Here is a 22685-nt window from a genome sequence, read left to right as displayed (position 1 = left end):
CGAAGCCTCATTTAATCCCCACAACTCTAAGAAGTACTATTATTTCCTCTCAATTTACAAATGAGGAAGTCAGCCGCAGAAAGGTCAGGTAACTCGCCCAAGGTCACAGAGCTCGCAAGTGGCAGAGCCACAATCCATACCCTGCTTCCACTGCGCTGCACACGGCTCGCGTTCCAGGAAACAGGTACACCTGGGGGTGCTCACTGAAGCACTGTCTGCAGCAGAGAAACACTGTTGGTCTAACAGCCCACGGGCGAGACCGTAAAGCACAAGGGGACAAGGCAGGGCGCTTGGGAGCCGTGCGCTAGATTTAGTGGTGGTCAACCTGGATGATCTCAGAGACTGATGTTGAGACAGCAGTAAAAACCAAACACAGAAATTAGAACTGTGTTATTCATGACGACCAGCACAGGTATAAGTAGTAAGACTATAAAAGGATACGCTCAAAATAGTGTACCCTGTTTATGATGGTGTTTGTCTCAGGGGAGAGGCAAGTGGGATTAGGGAAAATAGCTTTTATCTGTAGTGTCTATTATCTTTTTTCTCTCTCTCTTCCTCCCTCCCTCTTGAGCAAAAAGGAAAAAACTCAAACCCTACTCTAACTCAGAAAAGCATTTTATGATTGATCTTCACAAACACATTTCTTTTTTAAAATATTTATTTGGCTGCGCCGCGTCTTAACTGCGGCATGCAGGATCTTAGTTGCGGCATGCAGGATCTTAGTTGTGGCATGCAGGATCTTAGTTAAGGCATGTGGGATCTAGTTCCTCGACCAGGGGTTTAACCCGGGCCCCCTGCACTGGGAGTGTGGAGTCTTACTCACTGGACCGCAGGGAAGTCCCCACGAACGCAATTCTTACACCTGACAGCTGTGACTGTCAAGGCAACAGGTGAGCCTTTGCTCAGGCAGGGTATCTCCCCAGAGATTCCCCCAGGCTCCCTCCTGGGGTGTAAATACCTCATGAGTTCAGCAGGTTAGACCTCCAGCCACAGCACATCTTCGTTAACCTGGAAAAGAAGGATGGAGGGAAAGGAAGGGAGCCCGGGAGAGTCAGTTCTGCCTTTTACTTAGTAATTGGTTTGCTTTAAGACAGTGCTTCTCTTTAGGACACCAGCTCCAAACAACTGAGGTGTTTCTTTAAACATAAAAGTTCCAACTGTTCCCTTGCTTCGCTTTTTGAGTGTAGGAGGAGGGTAGGGTAGGTTAAATCAAATGTTTAATTGCTCAGGTGGAAAGGTCAGTGATTAAAACAAATTTCCCCCCTCCAAGTTCTTCTAAAGCTGTAGGCAAATTGGTTACCTAGAAACACAATGACTTATGACTAACCGGCCTCCTGTATTGACCAGGGTCAACACATATGAAACCATAGGTCATTCGTTGACAAGTTTCCCTAGAACTCTGAAAGGTTTATAGAGGTTAATGTTCCAAGATTAACGGGGGCTAATGGCTCTGAGCAAGAAGCCAGGTCTGAGGGGAAAAAAATCGAAAACTGGTTTTTAGTGCCAGCATGGAGCTTTTGCCAGCTGCCAAATGCATTAATAAGAATGTGTAGGGAATTCTCTGGTGGTCCAGTGGTTAGGACTTTGCACTTTCACTGCCGGGGCCTGGGTTCAATCCCTAGTCGGGGAACTAAGATCCCACAAGCCACACAGCCGGGGGGTGGAGGGGGCGGGGAAGAAGTGTAGAATTGCAGAGGAAAGGTGGAATAGGTTGGCGGGCAGATTAGCTTTGACTCTAACGGATTGGGATTGCCTCAAAGCTCAGGATGGTACGGCTCTGTTCTGCACTTCTGTGAGGAGGCCTCCTCAGAAGAGCAATCTCTACTTCCTTTCACAAATACTTTAATTATCCTGTTGCAAATCCTGTTTCCCTTTCCTGGACTTTAACATGCCACATCGCTTAAGGGAACAAGTGGTTCCAAATATTAGGAACACCCACGGTAGTTCTGGAAGAGCTGTGACTCCGTGAGAAACTTCCTCTTCTGCCGTAGTAGTGAGACAAGCTCTTTTCAGTTGACCTCTCCGGCTCAGGGGACTGAGAGCCTCCTTCACTGGTGAGCCTGAGGCGTGTGGCGGATGCAGGGAGGAACCGGTGAAGTTCCGGGGGCCTTAACTGTTTTCACTCTCACCACGCCTTCCCGGTTGGACTGAGGGTCTTTCATGGAACAATTCGTGCCACCTCAGCTTGGGAGACTTGGGACAGAGTAACAGGTCCGAGGTGTGTTTATCTTAAGCCGAGAGAACCTGCTGGGTCTGGGCTCCCCACCTCTAGGGTGAGGCTTGGTGGAGCAGTGGCCACACCTGCTGGGACAACTCCGAATGCTCTCACTTGGTTTCTGACTTTGGAAATTACAGGCTACAGGAATATACGCTGCTTGAAAAATATGTGACGTGTGTGGAGTCAACACCAGGTCTCCCTCAATCCTCCCCCCTCCTACCCGAAGCTTACTTTCCGTGTGAGGTGACCATGGTCAAGGGCACCTCCTTCGTGTGTGCATGTACATACAACATGCCCCAGAGGTACTGGGTCAATGGTAAAATTCTGAATTTAGAAACAAAATCTAAACAATTCCAGGTTTGTGAAATCACTCTATAAATGCACAAATTTAAATAAAAAGCAAAACCAAAAGCCTCATTCCTTAATCACATCTTGTATTTTATTTCTTATAATTAATGGCTAATGAAGGAAAAAAGTGTTTGTAGCATCCTACTATTTTAAGACAGCAACTGTAACTTAAATGCTAATCTACTCCATAAAACAGGGAGCCTTCCCCCAGGGCTGTAGTGGGCGTTTATTAAGTCTCCCGAACTCAGGGGCAACTAGTCAGTTTTATTACTTATCAAACATAGGAAAAAATTACATGTTATTATTGTTTCCCATAGCTGGAAAATTCCACAAACAATACATTTTCTCCATGTACACAATCCCTTGACTCAAACCAGAAGCTAGCTACCAAAATGCCTACAATTACGATTCTCAGACTAGAGCCTGGCTGCTTCTGAGGGTTATCTGGTGGGATGCCAAGGGGCATTGCCCACGATAAGGTGAGTGTGCTCCATCTGTCCAGAGAGCAATGTCTACTTGAGCCTAAGGAATCATGTTTATTTTTCAAAAATGTCAAATGGAAGCTTTTCCCCCCAAATGAAATACAGGGAACCACATACATAAAACAAGTTTTAGGAGCCGGCACTGCAGCAGTAGTTGGCTGATACGAATTCTCACTGCACACATACCCTAGGGGTGCGCACAGCCCTCCCCCCCGGCGTACCCAGGGGAAATGCTCGGCACACCAAGCCTCACCGCCCTGAATCTCTCAGTTCAAAGACTGGGCGCCCTGCCTGGGACACAGAAAGGTCTATGGGGGTCCAAGAGCCACCAACACTGTGCCAGTGTTGCTTGCCTTTTTTTCGGGTAAATGCTAGTCAGAGGTAGCAGAGCTGGTCTTTTATGTGCTTAAGTCCAGCTCTTTAAATTTAACTTTTCTGGCTTTGCCTTTTTGGTTGCAATAAATTTCAACAAATTACTAGTTCTGCTTGTGTTACTGCAGCTCTCAGACCCTGTGGCACCTCGTTCCAGATCACAGGAAACAGCGATACATGTTCCCAAACTTTGAGAAAGCTCTGAACGTTCCCACACAGCTTCCTGCCCTTTAATCTAGTTTCTGAATATTCTGGTTCTTTTCCTTCTTTGTATATTCTTCTAGTCGAAGAAGCCACTTTGCCCAGTACTGGGAGCAGAGCTCTGCGTCCATGAAATGTGGGTGGGCAGGGGACCCGTCTTTGTAGGCAACCACGATCAAGCCGCACTGAACCTAGGAAGGAACACAGGGCAATTCCAGCATCTCCACAGTAGCAACAGAGTTGAGGTCCATTTCCTTCTTACTCCAGGGCACACTCAGAACAGAACAATCTACAGTAACAGCTCCCAACTCAATTTCTAAGGCGGGTTGATGAAAGACAGGCCCAGGATACACAAGAACACAAAGATGACAGTTAAGATGCTAAAGAATGGACTGTGATCATTAAAGATTAACAACAACAAAAAGCCCAGGAAGAGGGGGAAAGTGCTTTCTGAAGTGGTAGAAGGACAGCAACAGAGTAAGCAGTGGGTTACAAACAGAATAAAACCCTAAGGAGGGAAGGAGCTATAACCCAGCATCGAGCAAAGCTTTAAGTAAGCAGAGGCTCCGCGTCCTGACCTGAAAGCTGTAGTTGATGTCATGGTTTATGGCACCAACATACGCCACGACTTGCAGCGGGTTGTCAAATGTATTTTGGATGAAAGGCTTTCGCTTCTCCGATGTCTTCCAATCAATCACACACAGCTTGCCCCTAAAGAGAAACCAAAGGAAGCCCTTGAAGGTAATAGTGCACACTAAAACGCTATTAGGCTAAGCCTCTTCTTACACATAGTTTGCTACTTGTCACCCAATGACTGTTGCTTCTATTCCCCACATTCCAAGAAGTCGGCTCTCCTGAGCTTTACTTAGGGTTGAAGAGGTGTGACGTTCTCTTTCCTTTGAGCCCCTCATTCAGGTCAGCCACGAGGTACGACGGAAGATGCTTCCTAAGTGCACCCATGGGAGCTGCAGGTGCAGGCCCAGGTGCGAGTGCTGGGAAACAACTCCTCCAGCACAAGCTTCTAAACTTTCTAGACGTTCCTTTGGACCTCCATGGTTTAACAGTTGACAAGGGAATTGAAACTATTATTATCTTAGTTGATTTGGCTTCAAACATCTATCAGAATGAACCACAACAGACCAGTAGCAAAGTCCCCATCGTAAAGGACTAAGCATCGTGGTGCCTCAGAAACCAAAGCTGGAGTTCAAATCCATCAACACTTAACAGGCACCAACTATATGCAGAAATATAAATAAGAAGACCTGGTCCCTGTCCTAAAAGTTTACACACAGGGTAGGGATATTACTATTAGGGATATTGGGAAAATAGAAAAATTCCTGCCACTTTTTTTTTTGCGGTACGCGGGCCTCTCACTGTTGTGGCCTCTCCCGCTGCGGAGCACAGGCTCCAGATGCACAGGCTCAGCGGCCATGGCTCACGGGCCCAGCCACTCCGCGGCATGTGGGATCTTCCCGTACCGGGGTACGAACCCGTGTCCCCTGCATCGGCAGGCGGACTCTCAACCACTGCGCCACCAGGAAAGCCCCTGCCACTTTTTTTAAGTTAAAAAATCAGTACATCCCCCACCCCCACCCCATCCCGGTGGACTTTTACACTTGCCAAGCACAGATGTCAAAAGGGCTGCAGGGGGCTTCCCTGGTGGCGCAGTGGTTGAGAGTCCGCCTGCCGATGCAGGGGACACGGGTTCGTGCCCCGGTCCGGGATGATCCCACATGCCGCGGAGCGGCTGGGCCCGTGAGTCGTGGCCGCGGAGCCTGCGCGTCTGGAGCCTGTGCTCCGCAGCGGGAGAGGCCACAACAGTGAGAGGCCTGTGTACCGCAAAAAAAAAAAAAAAAGGGCTGCAGGGTGGGTGCACTGAGAACCAGTGATTCTCAAAGGGCTCTATCTGCTCACTTCAGCTTCAAAACCAGCAGTGTAGAGGGAGATCTGCACAGAGCTACCTTCCTGTCACCGTAGCACTAGATTACAACTTATGCAAGGTATTTATAAAATCTATAAAGTCTAGAATAGCACCGTCTAAAGAAATAAAATGCGAGCTACACACATTATTTAAAATTTTCTAGTAGCTACATCCAAAAAGAAAAAAAGATGAAATTTTAATATTTTATTTACCCCAACGTATCCAAAATATCATTTCAATATATAATTAATATTAAAAAGTTATTAATGAGATATTTTACATTCTCTTTTGTACAAAGTCATTGAAATCTAGTTTGTATATTTACAGCATACCTCTGTTTGGACTGGCCACAGTCACGTGCTTAATGATGGCCTTTTATAGCTAAAGGCTACTCTACTGGACGGTGCAGGTATAGAGGTAACATGTCATCTTTATAACTGTTTTCTATTGCTGTAGAGCTTGACAATCTATGCAAATGAAGAGAGGGCCCCAGCATCCCCAGGGCACTACCATTCCCAGTTCTCTCTCTTGAAAAAAATCAAAACACCCTACAGTAAAGACTTCTGCCACGTACCACTGTTTCTAGCAATGTACTATAACTTGCAGAACTTAATAACATGGAAAAAAACTTAGTAGTATAAACCCAAATTAAAATTGTAATGAGACAGTCCACAAATAGCTCTTTGACAAATAAAAAGAGCTAATTTATTTTGCTCAGCCTAATTTATTTTGAAATGCAGGCTGAAATGACAAAACAGTGTTAAAACGCATGTTCCCTGTGGCCCCGCAATTTCCCTTTTAGGTCTGTACCATAGAGCAACGGTTTGCTATCCTGGGTGCAAGTGACACATGCCTGGAAAATTTAAGAAGTATTCACGCCCAGGCCTACTTCAGATCAACGGAATTTATCCAAACCTCACATATCATTCACCAAAACAAACAAACCAACGAACCCGTGCGCCTGCCGAGAGAAACTCACGACAGAATAGGAGGAGACACGGTCATTGCTGTAGTTTGTAACTGAAAAACTAGAATAACCTGAGTGCTCCCAACAGGGAACTGGATATGGTTCATTCATACCCAACAGCAGTTAAAAAGAGAATAGGATCAAGAGAGAATAGGATCAAAATAATGTTGCTAACATTTACTGGGTAGATAGTGTGCATTTTAAGTACCGTACAGGGAATGTCTCATTTAACGTCTATAACAAACCTGTGAGGTAGGTACTATTATTTGCCCTATTTTACAGGTAAACAAATTGAGGTACAGAGAAGCCAAAGCCAAGTAAGTAGCCCAGGGTTAAGAAGAAAAGCCAGAAACCAAACTCAGGCAGCCTGTCTCCAGAGCCCAGTAACTTTTAACTAGAGTTCCAAGGGTTTCACTCACAGATTTTCCCCTTATCCTGTTGTATCGCTCATATGCTTTTTTCTTTCCTTTTTTTTGTTTTTTTGGGAATAGGGGTATCTGCAGGTTATATCTACCCTTGAAATCAGGAGTAAGTGGTGAAAACAGGAACAAAGCAGCAATTTAAAAGCCATGGGAAGCTTTATTAAGCTCAGAGTTCCTATCCATGTCAAACACGGCCTGGAAGCCAGGCAAAGAGTTGACTTTCAGGGCCAACAGATCAAGGTGCTATTTTTAGGGAAACAGGAAAGAAAATGCAGGAATCAAATTGGATCTCACGGCTGGTACTTTGCTAGGGGTGGGTGGGGGGAGGGGAGGGGAACATGCTGGAAAAAAGGCCATCCTAGGGATACTGGAAAGTTGTACCTTTTCTCCACGAAACACTTTGACTTTGGAATGTAGATAGATTTACAAGGATGAGATGGCTCTTACCTGATGTGACTTTACAGAGGCCACACCTTGAAGCAGGAATTAAAAGGAAAAACTAGCATTGGAAGGGAACCATGTGTCCCACCCAGAATGAATTCACCTCCACACTTGATGTAAAAAATTGAATACTTACTGATAATCAGCTACACAGTCCAGCAGACCTACATACTTTAGGGTCTCATGTTTAACAGCGCTTTCCAGAGCCTGCACTCCACTGACATCTCTCAGAACATGCTGGATACTTTGGATGTAGCCGGATTTGAGAAGATTTTCATCAGGCTCTTTTAAGTTCCCCTGGGGTGACAGTATGCTTTCCAAGGCTTCATGAAACTGTTTCCCTTGTAAAAACATGTCTGAAAAGAAAATCAGGGGAAAAGGAAAACAACAGCAATAACAAAAAAACCCCCAAACAAAGCTAATACTAACGAACAGATACTCTATAAAACTCTCAACAATCAAATTAAAAATTACATGAGTTACCTTTAAGTGACAACCCCTAAGACACCATATTTCAGCCTCTTGTGAAATACACTAAGAATGCACTTTGAAAACAAAAGGGACTAGTAGAGCTTAGATAATAAAATAGATTAAAATGAAGTATTTCTAGTATCATTAGGTCAAAGCTAGAATTGAAGATCTGGGCTTACAGGACCACACCTAGTGAATTCACACAGAATTTAAGTGTGAATTTAAGTGTCCGTTTAATTTAGGTAACCAGTAAGTTAACTAGCTGTGATAAATATTAGGGAACTGTGCTTGTTTACAGTTCTTTTTACAACCAAATCTTAATTATGAACATAGGTGGAGGCATCCTTTCACCAACAGGCTTAGTGACTGGCAAAGAGTGAAAATCAAGGCACACACAAATTAATGTGGGATTTGGGGCAGAGAGGAGGAAAATATATGACATTTTTCTCCTGCACTTTCTTTTAGGGCAAGAACAGCCTACGACAGTGGCTCTGTCCTGAATTTTTTTTCCTCGTACACTTTTTTTTTTTGGCCTCCATGTAGCATGTGGGTTCTTGGTTCCCTGACCAGCGATCAAACCCGTGCCCCTTGCAATGGAAGTGTGGAGTCTTAACCACTGGACCACCAGGGAAGTCCCTTCTCATACACTTTTAAGAAAAGAGGACACAAACATATTCAACAAATGCAAGAAACACTACATATTCACTTGACTTTTGATAAGGGAAGGAGAGAAAGAAAGAAAAAGAGGGTATTGCTGTGCTAAGCAGTGGCCTTGGCGCTTTCAAACTGTTAACTTTCAAACACAACAACCTGGCAAGATAAGATCATCACCCCCATTTTAATGAAGAAGGCCTAGGCAGTGCTGTTAATTTGCCTCAAAGCAAAATGCTGGCCTGGGGCCTGGCACCAGAGCCTAAGGTCATTCTGGTCCCTGACACAGCAGAGTGAGAGATGAAAAATCAGGAAGATACACACAGAAACAGAGCAGGAAATATACATGCTTGGAGACAGACCCACAGAAAATGAGGAAAACCATCTCATCTAATGAGGTAATGTCAAACCATATTACCTTTGTCAAGTATTTTTTACAAAGATTTTGAAAGGTCAGTTCTACCATTGGCAAAAAGTGGAATTGCTTCAGGGAAATTACTTGGAAAGTGAAGTGAAATTCAACTGAGGAAATAAGTTATTCTACTCCAAATTTACTTGGCTTAATTGGACTTATTAGCACATAAAAGGCCTACAAATTTAAGCCTTATGGAATTAAAACCTAGGGAAAAGAAGAGCAGTATTTATCTACAGACTAGTTTTACTGAAGCAGAACACAAACATATTAAAAACATGAAGGAAAAAAATTTGTTTATCAACAGCCAAGCAAATAGACAACTCATTCCCCACTGCAGTCTTAACCCCAGGGAGGTCTTCATATTTAAGGGGCAACAAACATGGGATCTGGGTTACAGAATCCCTTAGGATTGTAAAGCTGAGAACGTTAAACGTGATTAAACTTGTGAAAATAAATCTTAAAAGATTCAAGAGTTATCGCAGATAGCATCAAGTCAGAGTAATTCACTCAATTAAAGGAATAAAAGTGAAATGTTTTCAAGTCCCAGTAAATAAAACGTATTAAAAAAAAAACCACATGAGTTTCCTATATTCTGACTGACAGCGTGGATATTTTAGAATTTAAAGTCAGTGTAGGACTTCCCTGGTGGCGCAGTGGTTAAGAATTCGCCTGCCAACGCAGGGAACATAGGTTCGAGCCCTGGCCGGGGAAGATCCCACATGCTGTGGAGCAACGAAGTCCGTGCGCCACAACTACTGAGCCTTTGCTCTAGAGCCCTCAAGCCACAACTACTGAGCCCACGTGCTACAACTACTGAAGCCTGTGTGCCTAGAGCCCGTGATTCACAACAAGAGAAGCCACTGCAATGAGAAGCCTGCGCACCGCAATGAAGAGTAGCCCCCGCACACCGCAACTAGAGAAAGCCCGCGCGCAGCAATGAAGACCCAACGCAGCCAAAAGTAAATAAAATAAATTTATATAAAAATAAAAGGCAATTAGCTCCTGCATATAGTCCTTGCCCCAGGGAGCCAAGGAATTTACATGGGGCTCCGGCCTTGACCATTTTTGCCATGTCCAAGTGCCACCTAAATACTTAATATTTTTTCTTTAAAACACGTGACCACAGGTTTAATGTGTTATGCATACACACAGGTTTTTTCTAAGATGCCTCAAAATAAGTGCATTGCTCTTAAATTAAAAATTAAAGTTCTTGTGTACCACGAGGGGTACATGTACTGCTCTCTGGGAAGCATGGCCTAAGGAATGCTCAGTGTAAAACTTAGCTTCAACAACTATAATCCTGATGGGGGACCAGCTAATTCTCCTGTACCATTGGTCTTTTCTTTCATCTTGCTTTTGAATGGAATCTATTTTAAGAAAGCTATTCTCTTCACTTGTCTAAGAAGTTAGTGAGTTAGGAGTTGAAGGCTGAAGTTTATCAATTCAGTTCCTAATGAAGAACATCCGATAATCTCAATTTACTAAGACCTAAATACAGATCACATGTTCTGGCTTTTTGCCCATCTTTAAATTTATGAGTCAGTCTCTGCTGATAAGCAGAGCAAGGGGGTATTTACTAGATTCTGAACAGAATGCCTAGTAAACAACTAGAATTCCATTATGAAGCGATTGTCCCATAATCAAACGAAACAGGCAATTCTAATACTTAAGTTTGTAGCTTATAAAATAAATGAATTTCATACATCTTTAGTCAAAGTACTTGATCTCTGTGCTTCAATTTTATCTGTGAAATGGGGATAATAGTATCTGTGCTTCATAGAGTTGTCATGAGTATTAAATGAGTTAATATATAAAAAATGCTGTTAATACTAATTATCATTTGAAAGTAGTTCCTCACTAGTTAACGTTAGAAAAAGAACAACTCATCCTTTTGACACTGGTGCTCTGTATTCTGGAAAACATAATAACCATACAGAATCAGGATTAAGAAAATTACTTGAAGTATATTCTGCAAAGCCATCCTCTCCCAGTTCCAGAATCATCCGACGTTTCCACCTCTCCAAACAGGAAATCTGTTCTGAGGTCATGGTCTGCTGAAGGATTCGGGTCACACTTGGTATCGTATTCCTTTGCAAGGGGATTTTCAAAGGAATTGTAGGATCATTTGTTGCATTTGGTTTTCCGCTTTTCTCTGGATTGAAGAGAGGACACCAGTTTCGTGGAACTCCTGCTTCTTCTTGCTTTGGGGCCTTACACTTCCTCACAGGTCCGTAGAGTAAAGCATCTTCCTCAAACAAAGACTGTGGCGCCTGAGCATGGCCTCTGAATGACAAGACAGACCTTACTAAATCAGAGTACTTTTCTTGGTCCACTTCTTCATAAGGGTTCACTTTTTTCTTCCGGCCACACAAATAAGAGGAAGTGGAGAAGACCACACGGGGGGCTGGTTCTACAGAAAACCCCTTTGAACTTTTAAGCTGCCTGAAGATGGTCTGAAATACCTTCATCTTCAGATTTTTTTCACTTCCCTCTAGTCTACTTGTAATGTCGAGGACCTTTTTAATTTTCGCTTTCCTATCAAAGAGAAAAGTGGTGTTAGATATCAAATGTGTTAAATATTTGAACCATCAAAGCGAAAGCTGCAACAGTATGATATTGCACATTAAAATTGTATTCGGTACGCTTTTTCGACATGTTTAACAGAGGAAAACAAACCTAACTCCATACTGAATCTATTACTTTAGCTCTAACCTTTGTGCCCTGTTGCAGGGGGCTTAGTCTTTTCGGCTCTGCACCTTTTGGAAAAGTACGTTGCCTATAGCCTGAAATACACAGGAGAACCCATTCTCAAGGCTCTGACCTTTAAAGGTATTAACATTTTTCCAATCATATAGAGATTAAAAAGTTGCAGAACAGAAAATAACGATCTTGTTGCAGGTATATAGGAACACTGTGACCAGACCTGCGTGGACAGCTGTAAGAACAAAGGATTCTGGCACCAAGAAGTGGGCAACAAGCAGCCACACCCCCTCCCCTTTTAGTATAAAAGAAGCCTTAACTCTAACTGGGGAAGATAGTTCTTTGGGACGTAAGTCCACCATCTTCTCTGGCTGCTGGCTTTCTGAATAAGGTCTCTATACTTTACCCTAACAGCTCATCTGTCAATTTATTGGCTTGTCCTGCAGCCGAGCTTGGACTCAGTAATACTCGGACAAAACTATTTCTAAAGGACCGGCAACTGTTAAACGTAAACTAGACAGCTTGGGGCCACATGTCCCCAGCTATGGAGCCATGTGCCGGCCACGAAGGTAGGCGTGTGTGAGACAAAGAAACACAGGACGCTCGAGGAGCGGCGACAGTTAACAGTGCCTCCACTCATCCCTAAACACCAGATTCTCTGCTACGTATCCTGCGTGGAGAGTTCTCATCTAACCCCTCACACCCTCCAAGGTGGGCACCACTGCGACCCGGCCCGCTCAAGACGCGGCACTCGCGCTCCTGAAGGGTCCCCATTGACCTGCCGGCTAGAGGCCATCAGCAAGGCCCACCGCCCAATCTCCGCTCCGGCGGAGGCGCAGCCCCAGCGGGGACAGGACGGCGGCGGCCCCTCGGGCGGGCGTCAGAGTTAGGGAGGGCCGGCAGGGGAGGTACCTCGGAAGCCGGCGCGCTCTGCTAGCTCCAGGGCGCGACAATCCCGCGAGCAGGTACTTTCGTCAGTCCCGCGCTTTGCTCCAGACTTAGGCCCCGCCCCAGGCACGGCGGCCCCAGCATACACTGCGGTGCTCACGCCCCACCCCTAGCCCCTCGTGCACCTCAGTGGACACTCGAGCGATCCGTGGGGAGACCCTCCCCGCACGCAGAAGCGCGGGCGCCTCCAAATCTCGCCTTCTCTCTCTCTCACGAGATTTCGTTTACGTCAGAGCTCGTCGCCATCTTGGACTCTGACTGAATAATAAATTCCGTCCCTCCAAGAGCGCGCAGCCTTTCTTGAGAAGCGCCTCGTTGGGAGAGTGTCAGGGGCACCGCGTCCCCGTGGCGGGCGGTGGTCGGCGGCTTCTGCGTGGCTCGGAGCGAGGGTAGGCCCCGCGTAGCTTCTTTGCCCGGCTCCAAGATGGACGGCAGCGGGGACGGGGGAGGCCGCCCTGGGGGAGCACGTGGGGCGCCGCTCGCCTTTCCTGGGGCTGCTGGGACGGTGGAGGAGTCGCGAGGCCTCCCGCCGCCGTCGGGCAGAGAGGCTGGCGGAGGCGGGGCCGCGGCCGCCCTCGAGACGAGCCCTGGCGGCGGCGGCGGCCCAGCCTCTTCTCTCCTCGCACAGCCAGGCGGCCACGCTCGAGGCCCGCGTCGCCATGGCCGCGGTTCCCGAGTTGCTGCAGCAGCAGGAGGAGGACCGCAGCAAGGTGAGGCCCTGGCCGCCCTCGGCCCCCGGGCCGGGAGGCCCCGGCGGTCACCCAGACTCCCACGCTCTTTGCCCTGGTTCCCGGGAGGGGCTCGCGGGGCAGGGGCCGGAGACGCGGGAGCGCGCGCTCGGCGTGGAAAGTTGCTAAAACTTCTCGGGGGAGACCGCGCGGTGCACGCGTGATCCGCTTTGCAGCAAACGATGGAGCTCGAAACCGCACCCCAGCCCCTCCAAAATACTGGGGAGATTCAGTCCAGTCAGGTATCGAGAGTGTCTCTTGCAACTTCATAAGCGCTCAGTGCGCCGCTCCGGGAGGGAGTGCTGTCAGTTTTAGGAGGTGCTCAAATAGTTGAACTTAAGTTCGCTCTTAAGATTTGCGTGTTGATGTCAGGTACCCCCATGCCGCTTGGATCTTGAGGTCTAAAAGGTGACTAATGCAGTCAATTTATGTCACCATAAGCAATTGAAGATTGAAGTAAGCCTCCACTTTGATTCGTCCTTTACTTATAAGTTAGTTTGAAATATACAGGGGTTGGTATGAGCCGCAACGTTTTGTGCAGAATCGTCAACAGAAACGTTTTTCTAACAGAAAATCAAAATAACTAATCTAGAAATTCGAGGCGCTCTGACATTTAAGTAACGTGGAAGGCATCTCTTAAGAAATCAAAGGCATTTTTGATCCACAGCTCTTTGGAAAGACCTTTTCATCTAGTGGTGCCAAAGGTCGCACACGGCTGCGGGATTGTTCAGCAAGGGGGTCACAGCTGTATTAGTTACTGAAATGAAGCGTGAGGATAGGGTCTTGATTGGGGTATTTTTATTTCAAAGTGGAAAGAAGTAATTTTTTTTTCCTTCCCTAAAGCCGGAAGTGGGAACTTGAGAACCATTCTTTCTAGAACATTCCAAAGGTAGTTTTCTCTTTAGACGTTTAGATGGCTGAATAGAAATTTGGGTAGATGGATCCCCCCCCCCATCCCCTACCTTCCATCTTCTTTCTTGGTCCAGAATTTATTTTAGACAGCTGTTTAAAACTTCAACCGACCTTCCTATTTGTTAGTATAGTATACCTGTGGTTGGTTTTTAAAATAACTTCCCCACCATTCTGATCCTTGAGCAAAAGAGGATTCTGAAGGCTGTTTCATGCCTCCTGGTTTTAGTGACTACAGGAAAGGATTACATAGAATTATCTTCTTGGTTTTCTTTTAATTGCAGAAATAAGGAAATAGTAAACTTAATAAAATATTACTGTAACACGTGGCTTCATTTTTCTTCCTGGTATCTGATACTAGTCCTGGCATGTGGATCAAGTCTAGATGATTTTTACTGTTCGCCAAAGGGGAGTTTGGGACAAGAGTGGAATAACAGGAGGGCAAATCTTGGGCAAACTGTTCTCTTGCTGTAATTCAACTTTGTTAGTTAACTGAAATATTTTACGTTTTTGCTGAAAATGTAAGTTTAAACTTTTTGATTGCTTTGGAATTTCCATGAGGATAGGGGTTCTTGAGGTTTAGACCCGCTAATAAGGCAGGGAACATAATTAATTCTTGAGAATTTTGAGTGCTCCTGCAGAACTTTTGGCTAGTTCAGCAAAACAGGAGTACTGGCCTATATCCGGTAGCCTGGCACTTCCATTTAGTCATATCCTTTTGAGCTGAAGGTGTTATTTGTCTCCTTTCCCAGAAAGCAGTTGCATGATTAATTTGTTCTTTAACTAGTCCTTTACTGATGGGAAAGATGGTGTTCTGGTCTTTAAATTTAGAAAAGTAAGGTTTTGCTAAGTCGAGCCCCTGAGAAATTTAACTGAACCTTTAACACCATTAGGCCGCATCTTCATGATAAAGAAACTGGTGTAGTGCAGTCCCCGCCCCGCCTCTCGCACTGGCTGCATCAACATTCTAAGGTGTCTGGAGTTTTTAAAGGTTGGGGGGAGAAATGGAGATTATGCAGAACCTTGTTCCCATAAGATATTTACCCAGGTTTCCTGTTTGCCAAAAGGTCCTTTAAACAGTGGGCAGCTCGTTTAGGCTCCCACTCACAGACTCAGTGTATGTCTATTGTGATGAGTCTTGGTCCTGTTAGTCTTGCCAACCTACGGCAAATGGAGTGCGAGTCCTGATTGTCTCCTGGGATTTTTATTATTCTTAACTTGTTAGTGGACTGAAGCAAATGATCACACAGGAGAATCTGTAAGGGCCCTCCCCAGCCTAGTGCTGTTACTTTCACCTTAACTTTCACTAGTTGGTTACATGGGCTTTGGGTGGACAGTGTTTCCTTCCCAGAGCCAGTCATTAATGTTTTACATTTATGCTGCTGCTCTGGTTTGCAGATTGTTAACTGGTGTGGAAGTTGTCTCTAGGGACACCACTCTCCACCAGCTTAGATGAAGAGTGTTAAAATTTATGTTAGTATAGGAACAGTCCTGAATTTTCACCAATACTGCAGCAAGTCCAGAGTAACTGATTCTTGTGGACTGAAGATTTGTACTGTTTATGGCTTGACTTCTTAAATTTGGGAAGTGTGGCTTCTCAAAGCTGCCCAAGCCTTAGTTCTGGATCAGTAACTTGCAGACAGTGTCTTAAGATCCCCATTTGTGAATACTACTATAAGCAGGTCATGATCTGCCCACTTTTTTTTTTTTTTTTTTTTTTTGGCTGTAGGAAGAAATGGCTTAGGGCAACTATGAGAGAATTTTCTGGATTCTGAGATCCAAATTCTCATTTGCTATGAGACGTAGTAAGTGACTAACATCTAATGTAGAGCTTCAGTTTAAACCAGGGTTTCTTAACCTGAGCATTACCGATTGACATTTTGGGCTTGATAATTTTTTGTTGTGGGGAATTGTCCTTCCTGCATATTGTAGCAGTATTCCTGGCCTTTATTGGGTACCTGTAGCTCTCTTCCCTTCATCAGTGACAGTCAAAAATAAATGCAGACACTGTCAAATGTCCCTTGGTTGAGAATCACCAATTTAAAATTTCTAAAATGGTGTGATATGGGTGGGTCAGATCGTTGACTATCTTTGGTAGAATTAGCCTTCCCCCCAGTATTGAGGAGCCTTACCAAAAAATGGTAAAGGGTTCTGGGCAGTTGAGAGTTACAAACTCTGCTGTGTTTACCATGTTGGAGTTCACTGCCCCCTTTGGACAGTGGAAACCTGAGGCTCGGATGCCACAGTACTCACAAAGCATTGTGGTGCAGAATTGAAGATCACTGAGAAATGTGCTACAGGGTGGAACTTGGTTTAAAAATCCTGCTTTTTTGCTCTGTTGTCCTGATTGCTTGAGGATATTAGGATGTACTTCTGTAGGTCAGTAGTACCACTGGCCAGTGGTGAAAGGCACATATAGTGAAGTTAGGTTGTATTTAGGGAAACAACCTTTTAATGAACCCAGTTATTCAGAGAAAAGTATTTTTGCGCTTTATAAGTTCTGCCTTTTATTTTTGAAATAGCGAAGGGATAGTGGGAAATATTGTCTTGCATGAATAGCAAATTTGTTTTTTACAGGTTCAAATTGAGAAGTTTCTCTACATCTTTACATGAGAAACTAGCTCCCCCCCCAAAAGAAAAAAAAAGATACTTCACCTCCAACACCTGTATGTTTTCTGATTGGCCATTGAGTTAACTCTTAAGAAGAGAGATTTCCCCCTAAAAGGGGGATATGGAATTTCTCAACTGTTTCATACCCCAAAGGCAAACCGTAAATACACAGGGAGGAGTGAAGTTGTAGTTTGAGGTTCAGGAGAGACTGAACTTTAGTTTAGAGATTGGGTTCTTGGCTTGACTCCCCCGCTTCCTTTTAGAAATTTGGTGTAACTTTTTCAGGCACTGCTATATGGTCTGGAGAGAAAAGTGTAGTTTTCTCAAAATAGTTGCTTATGTTAATCTGTGGTATGCGTTTTCTGCCAGAAGAGTTTATGGTTTACTTGTTTTTGAGGGGCAGATCCCTAAGCCTTTGGGTCTAGTTAGTGTAAATGGTGAGGAGCACAAATGCAAATGTCACCAGCCTTAAGGCTTTCACCTGATCTTTAATGAAGAGCAGTACAAAGCTTACATGTTGTGCTAGTGGGGACCAGGTATCTGGTGAGGGATGAAGGGCTGAAATATTTATATCTGAAAGATCTGCGAAATGTGTGGTGCCTCTGACTAGCGTACAGGAATCCCACCAGGAAGCAGGCAAGCTTTTCTTCTCTCCACGCTGCCATTTGTATCTTTAACTCATGACACAAGCTCAAGCTCAGCTCCATCCACGTTGCTGAATCATCCTTGTTGGTAAAGGTAAATTTTATTCTCAAATCTTTTTCTATTTCATCTTGGGTTGATCATAAAGTAAGACTGCTTTGTAGTAAGGAGCCGTGGACTTGATAGACCAGGAATTTTTGGAAGGGAGACTTGATGAAATCTAGTAGTAGGTGAAGGGCTTTAGCTTTGAATGGAGGAAATTAGTTTTTTGTTTGTGGCAGCTTCTTCCTCTGTAGCAGTGGTATGTTGATTCCCAATAGAATTTCTGTGCTAGATCATTATAGATCATGTGGTTAAGCGTTTCACTTTGTGAACTCCTGAAAATAATCCAGGTATCTTGCAATTAGATGGATTGTAATTAGATGAATTTCACAATGAATTTTATTTTAGCCAATAATTCAACTTAATCTCTTTCTGGTTCCACGTTGGGATTCCACTGGCTCGTGGGCTTGCAGCCTTGTGAAATGATGATTCAGTTTATCCATTCGCTGAGTGCGCTGCACTGACCTTCTTCGAAGCCTGGATTTCTGTTCTAGGAGCTCTGGGCTGCGTAGCCTCCAAATGCCCTGCAGTCTGCAGTGTTCTACTGTGGACAGCTTGTGTGTTGGTGGACTACCGGTAAGAATGGTTGGTGTCAGCAGGGATGGGTCCCTGTGGGTCTCATCTCACCAAGATGAGTGGTGGAAATCTGATCACTTGCTGCAGCTCTTTATCTAGTTGTTAAGCTTGTGGCTAGTTTCCATAACTATTATCTATGTTAGTAGACTGAGATCTAGAAGTCTTTGGTTCTGTTGTCCTTGAGGACTATGATATGATACTGGCAGGCCTGAATTATAGGAAGGGGGGAGCCAGTGGTGGTGGGGGGGAGATGAACACATATACCTGTAAAAGCAGCTCATGTATTGCACAGTCAGTTCAATTGTTTTTCATGTACCAGTGCCTCAGGGATAAGTGGGATAGAATACAGACAAGTTTTGGTTACCTTCAGGGTGGGAGAAAATAGTGAGAAATAATTCAGTACCATTACAGTATTTGAGCCATAAAGAGGGGTTCGGAGAAAGATACAGTATGAGAATTTCTTACAGAGCACTTCCTTCCTGTGAGCTGAAACAGTAACAAAGTAATATATGTTTCGTAAGTATGTATCATGTGAGTCAGTTTTCAGAAATTACTGCAAATCCAGTGTGTCTGCCGCAGAGCATTTTTGGTTTTATTTCCTCACTAGTGAGTATTGGATTAGGCAAGGTATCCGTACCTGTCTAGCTGAAATATGGCCTGGTTGTTTCTTGCCTGTTCTGGCTCCATGCTGTTTACAGACCATTCAAAGATTATTTGTCATATTGGCCCTCTCCCTGGTAGGGGTCTTTAGTACCTTAGCCATTGGGTGAAGGGAAAGCAAAGCAGAATCCTTAGGAGAGAAACAGTTTGAAGGAGAGGCACACTGATGTAGCATGTGCTGGTTAAGTACATTTCTGCTTCGATACTGGAGAATGGAAAGTCATTTCAGTGTATACATGCAGGCTTTTCTTCTATCTGCAGTAGTTCCCTTGCAACATTCAAATTAAGATGGAAATATAGGGGCTGGCATATTCAATTTCTTGCATGTATACAAAACTGGTTAGACTTAAGTGGCTATTCAACTAGACGCCATTCTAGCAGATCAGAGTGACTGTGGAGATGATTTCTTCCCATTGTGTTTGTCATTTGGCTATATGGCAGTAATGTAAACTGGAGTCTGCAGCTGCCATAACATTTTTTGTACTTTATGTATCTTCTTTTGTGGGTTCTGAATTTCTGAATCTGGCTTTCTGTGTCGTCCAGCCACAGAGATGCTCTTTGCCATCTGTGTGCCACTTAACCTTTTGAAGAGGAGGCTTTGCAATGGCGTTGCAATGGCGTTAAATTAAAGTTGTGTACCAAAGTGAGTCATAAGTGAGATCTGGACCAAAAGTGGTCCTTAGCAGCTCAGAGCTTTGCAGATCTGTCCTGTGGCCAGTGTCAGGTGCCCCAGCTGGGAGGCTGATGAACAAGTGAGGGAATGCACAGGGATTGATTTAGTTTTTCTCCTTTTCAGCTCTCTTACCAAGCCTTCAGATTTCTTAAAACAGTTAAAATTTTGTTTTCTAAATGAAGCGATGCTTGTTTACCCCCTTTTCTTCTCACAAAGATCACTGTAATCCTTACTGTAAGGATTAGTCTGATAAGGAAGTATATTGGGGACTGAAACTCCATCTAAAACTTGGAGTATGTGATGTAGTGGTTTCTGTGGAAATCTACAAAAGAAAGTCTGTTTTAAAACAACATTGCGCATTGGAGAATAAATGTGTTTTAAATTTGATTCTCACCAGTGACCTAAGGGAATGGGAAAGGGAAAGTTAACGTGCCTAAGGTTAGACTCTGTTCTGAAGCCTGCCTCTCCTGCCTGCCTCTCCCCGCTGCTTTAAACAGCTGTCCCAGTCATTTTGACACCTGTGGCCCAGGTCAGACAGTGTTGGCCAACAGGGCTAAGGCAGCACTCTGGGCACTTATTTAGGCTAGGGGGCAGAGATGGTGAGTGGGCGAAAGTGTATGGACGCGTGTCACCCACTCGCTGTACCCTCCACCCTGTTGATTATTTAGCAAGTACTGTGCCGTGGGGCTATGGAGTGTTGGTTCTGTTGACCAAGCAGAAAAAGGAATGCTGAGCTTTTAATCACAGTTGATGCTTCCGGAGTGAGGAGACAGTGCTGACTTAGAAGCTTTAAACATTTCACGACTTTTTACTCCTTGGTGATTTATGGGCTTCATTATCTGGAGGGTTATCTTGCTACAATACAAGAAAGTTCCTTTGACTTGTGAATAGGGATCATTTGAGTTGGTGATGGTCTGCATACTCAGAATTTTGCCACCATCCTTTTTCAGACAATTCTTTGAGGCCCAAATGCAGACTTTTCCGTGTTATCTGTTGTGGGTTTCTTTTTTTTTTTTTTTTTTAATTGTTTTGTTTTCGTGGTGGGGTGGGAGTGTTTATCATGTCAGGTGGTGGGATTGTTGAGTCCCTTCCTAGGGTGGTATATTTAGGCAAAAGTGATTACTGCTGGAGAAGCTGAGTGCTTGGCATCTTGTTATAGTGCACAGTCTTTCCAAACCTCTAGTGGTTTTTGTTATTTTGTGTTCTCATCACACTCTTAGACTAAAAAACAAAATATCTTTGCTGACAAGAAGATAGTAACACAGTGAATAACCTGGGCTGTTACTTCTGTATGGTTGGAGGTGTGGGAAAGAGGTGACATCTGATGTTCGCTGGTGAAATCCATTGCTGCTTTGACTGGTGCTTCAATGAGCCCCGTTTACTAGATTACATTCCCCTTGGGTCTTCTAACCCTAATTCCCAAGGCAGTCCTTGTGGTGCTCGCAGGCTCACTGGGCTGGGAGTGAGCTAAAATGGAATTGACGGTGTGTTCAGAAATTGAGAGACTGCTGGAAACCAGGATTTGTGACCTCATTAGGAAATGGAATCTCAGGAAACATGGCTGTTGTTGCTGAACTCAGGGAAATGCACCTTAGACACGGTCCCTGGGCCGGCCCCATCTTTCCACCAGTAACCTGACCTACTTTATTCCTGTACTGACTCTTGACGCATACAAACATGAGATCAGTGGGGTGGCCAGTATTCTCTGCAGTCAAATTTAGTGTATATTTTGAGGTCTTTTTGAATGCTGCATTTGCCCAGTGGTAAATTATCAGAAGGAAGGAAGCTTTTATCAGAAATATGTCAGAGAGTCACAGCTGTGATAAAATGAAGTATCCCTGACCTTGAAGCTTTATCTTTCTTTGCAGAGATTTTATAAATGGACATGTGAAAATTAAGCCAAACAAGCAAATATTTCATAGGAGTCATCACGAGTTCACTTGGAAGATGTATTTAGGTTGACATGTAAGGAACTGTTAAGTATATTGTGATCTTAAAATACTTGATGTTAAAAATCAAGTTCTGATGGCAAGAACGTGAGCCTTAGTTCTTAGAAGAAAGCCATTGTTCTAAGGGCTCACTCTGGTTTTTGCAATTAAAATTTTTTTCTTGGTCACAGTGCTGAAGGAAAAGGGAAGTACTGACAGTTTCTGAGATACTACAAAGGAGAGAGAAGTAATCCATGTGTTCTTAGAGAATATGTTTAATCTTTTCATACCTAATAGAACCAGTTTTTCTATTTTCAGAAGTTCATCAGTCTTTGGTCTTTTTATTTTGAAGAAAGGAATTCAAAGGGAAATTTAAAGGGAAATACTCAGGATTCCCTGTTCTCTCATCCTCTTAACTCCAGTCTTCACTTGGCATTTTCCTTAATAGTCTAGAGGGTTCTGGCAACTTTAGCACTAGTTTACAGTTGGGGGCTGGGGGAAGGATGAGGTGTTTAATCCCTGCAATCTCTTATTTGTGTCAGGCCTTCAGATCCACTCACTGTCAGCTTGTCTGTCTTAAGAATGAAAGAAATTATCATATTTTAGACTCAGTAGGAAAGCTTTTTTTTTAAAGCAAGACCATTTTAACCACTTTTTCCTAATAGTCCACTTCTTCCAAGAATTCTTTTTAAACAGTCAAAACTGGAGTTGGATATTATTTTCCTCTGAGTTTCCAACTAACAAAAATCATTTACTTTTGTTTCCAGGGCAGTGCTCACACTTCTTCCTTATGTGTAATCGCAGTGGAATTCTGATAATTAAGGCCTTTGTTGGTTTTTACAATTCACTTCTTGTGTCTAGATTTCGCATCTCCTTGACAGTCCCTGAATATCAATAGGTCCACTCTTGAGTGGGTTTTTATCTCTCCACGCAAGATCCCACACCACCTGACTGTTCTCTGTACTTCCAAGTTTTCCCAGCCTCTAACTTTCAGATATACGGACAGTCTGTTAACGCCTCTTGAATGTTCTTGTAATTTGGGCATTTATGTAAGAAGTTCATGATTTCGTTTTATCCAGTTGAAGCCGCCTTATTCTTAGTACAGTTCTTCAATTATTTGGTTAAATGTATTTTTCATGTACACATAAAGTATGTAATGTACATGATATTAGAATTATATAGTTGCTTTGTTTAGATTACAGGAATTCACTGGACCCACCCATGCATTTAAGAGCAGGTTTCCCCACAGTTTCAAATACTATCTCAACTTTGTTCTAAAATAGAACAATAGAAGTCTTGT

General features: G+C 44.0%; 2 protein-coding genes and 1 non-coding gene across 11 annotated transcripts in view; 2 read left to right on the top strand and 1 right to left on the bottom strand.

The window, feature by feature from the left end:
* Nucleotides 1–2631: 2631 nt before the first annotated feature.
* MGME1 (mitochondrial genome maintenance exonuclease 1) lies at nucleotides 2632–12867 on the bottom strand. 3 transcript variants are annotated; one of them, XM_027118284.1, is made up of 5 exons: nucleotides 12756–12867; nucleotides 10867–11444; nucleotides 7509–7728; nucleotides 4200–4332; nucleotides 2632–3812 (listed from the first exon to the last, which is right to left on the bottom strand). In XM_027118284.1, exons 2-5 carry the CDS (start codon nucleotides 11375–11377, stop codon nucleotides 3651–3653), a joined length of 1026 nt encoding a protein of 341 aa, XP_026974085.1. In that variant the 5' UTR covers nucleotides 11378–11444; nucleotides 12756–12867; the 3' UTR covers nucleotides 2632–3650. The 3 variants fall into 3 exon arrangements, with proteins under 3 accessions (XP_026974085.1, XP_026974084.1, XP_026974086.1); XM_027118283.1 differs by lacking the exon at nucleotides 12756–12867 and adding an exon at nucleotides 12522–12696; XM_027118285.1 differs by lacking the exon at nucleotides 12756–12867 and adding an exon at nucleotides 12388–12408.
* The window catches only part of SNX5 (sorting nexin 5), a 50289-nt gene continuing 40438 nt past the window's right edge, over nucleotides 12835–22685 (top strand). For 3 of the 7 annotated variants that reach the window (XR_003435185.1, XM_027118276.1, XM_027118274.1), the window contains exon 1: nucleotides 13453–13527. Coding sequence is in view for 5 of the 7 variants with exons in the window: in XM_027118276.1 (XP_026974077.1) it covers nucleotides 13468–13527 (60 nt within the window). In the remaining 2 variants the exon portion in view is untranslated. Of the gene's footprint in view, nucleotides 13268–13452; nucleotides 13528–22685 lie in introns of those variants that run through there. The other 4 variants (XM_027118270.1, XM_027118269.1, XM_027118273.1 and 1 more) reach the window with 4 other exon arrangements.
* LOC113626656 (small nucleolar RNA SNORD17) lies at nucleotides 17966–18202 on the top strand. Its single transcript, XR_003435211.1, has one exon. It is a non-coding gene; the product is annotated as a small nucleolar RNA SNORD17 (small nucleolar RNA).

This window comes from Aethalodelphis obliquidens, unplaced genomic scaffold (genome assembly GCF_003676395.1).
Source record: "Aethalodelphis obliquidens isolate GAN/ISIS:26980383/991018 unplaced genomic scaffold, ASM367639v1 scaffold18, whole genome shotgun sequence".
Taxonomy (NCBI): Eukaryota; Metazoa; Chordata; class Mammalia; order Artiodactyla; family Delphinidae; genus Aethalodelphis; species Aethalodelphis obliquidens.
Note: the sequence above shows the minus strand (reverse complement) of the source record. Positions and strands in the feature narration are given on the sequence as shown.

Coding starts and splice junctions, on each gene's coding strand:
- MGME1 (XM_027118284.1), bottom strand. CDS start 11,377: ATGAAGGTATTTCAGACCATCTTCAGGCAGCTTAAAAGTTCAAAGGGG. Junction 4,333..7,508: donor GACTGTGTAGCTGATTATCA/GTAAGTATTCAA, acceptor GTTTCTCTTTAG/GGGCAAGCTGTGTGTGATTG. Junction 3,813..4,199: donor ACATCAACTACAGCTTTCAG/GTCAGGACGCGG, acceptor GTTCCTTCCTAG/GTTCAGTGCGGCTTGATCGT.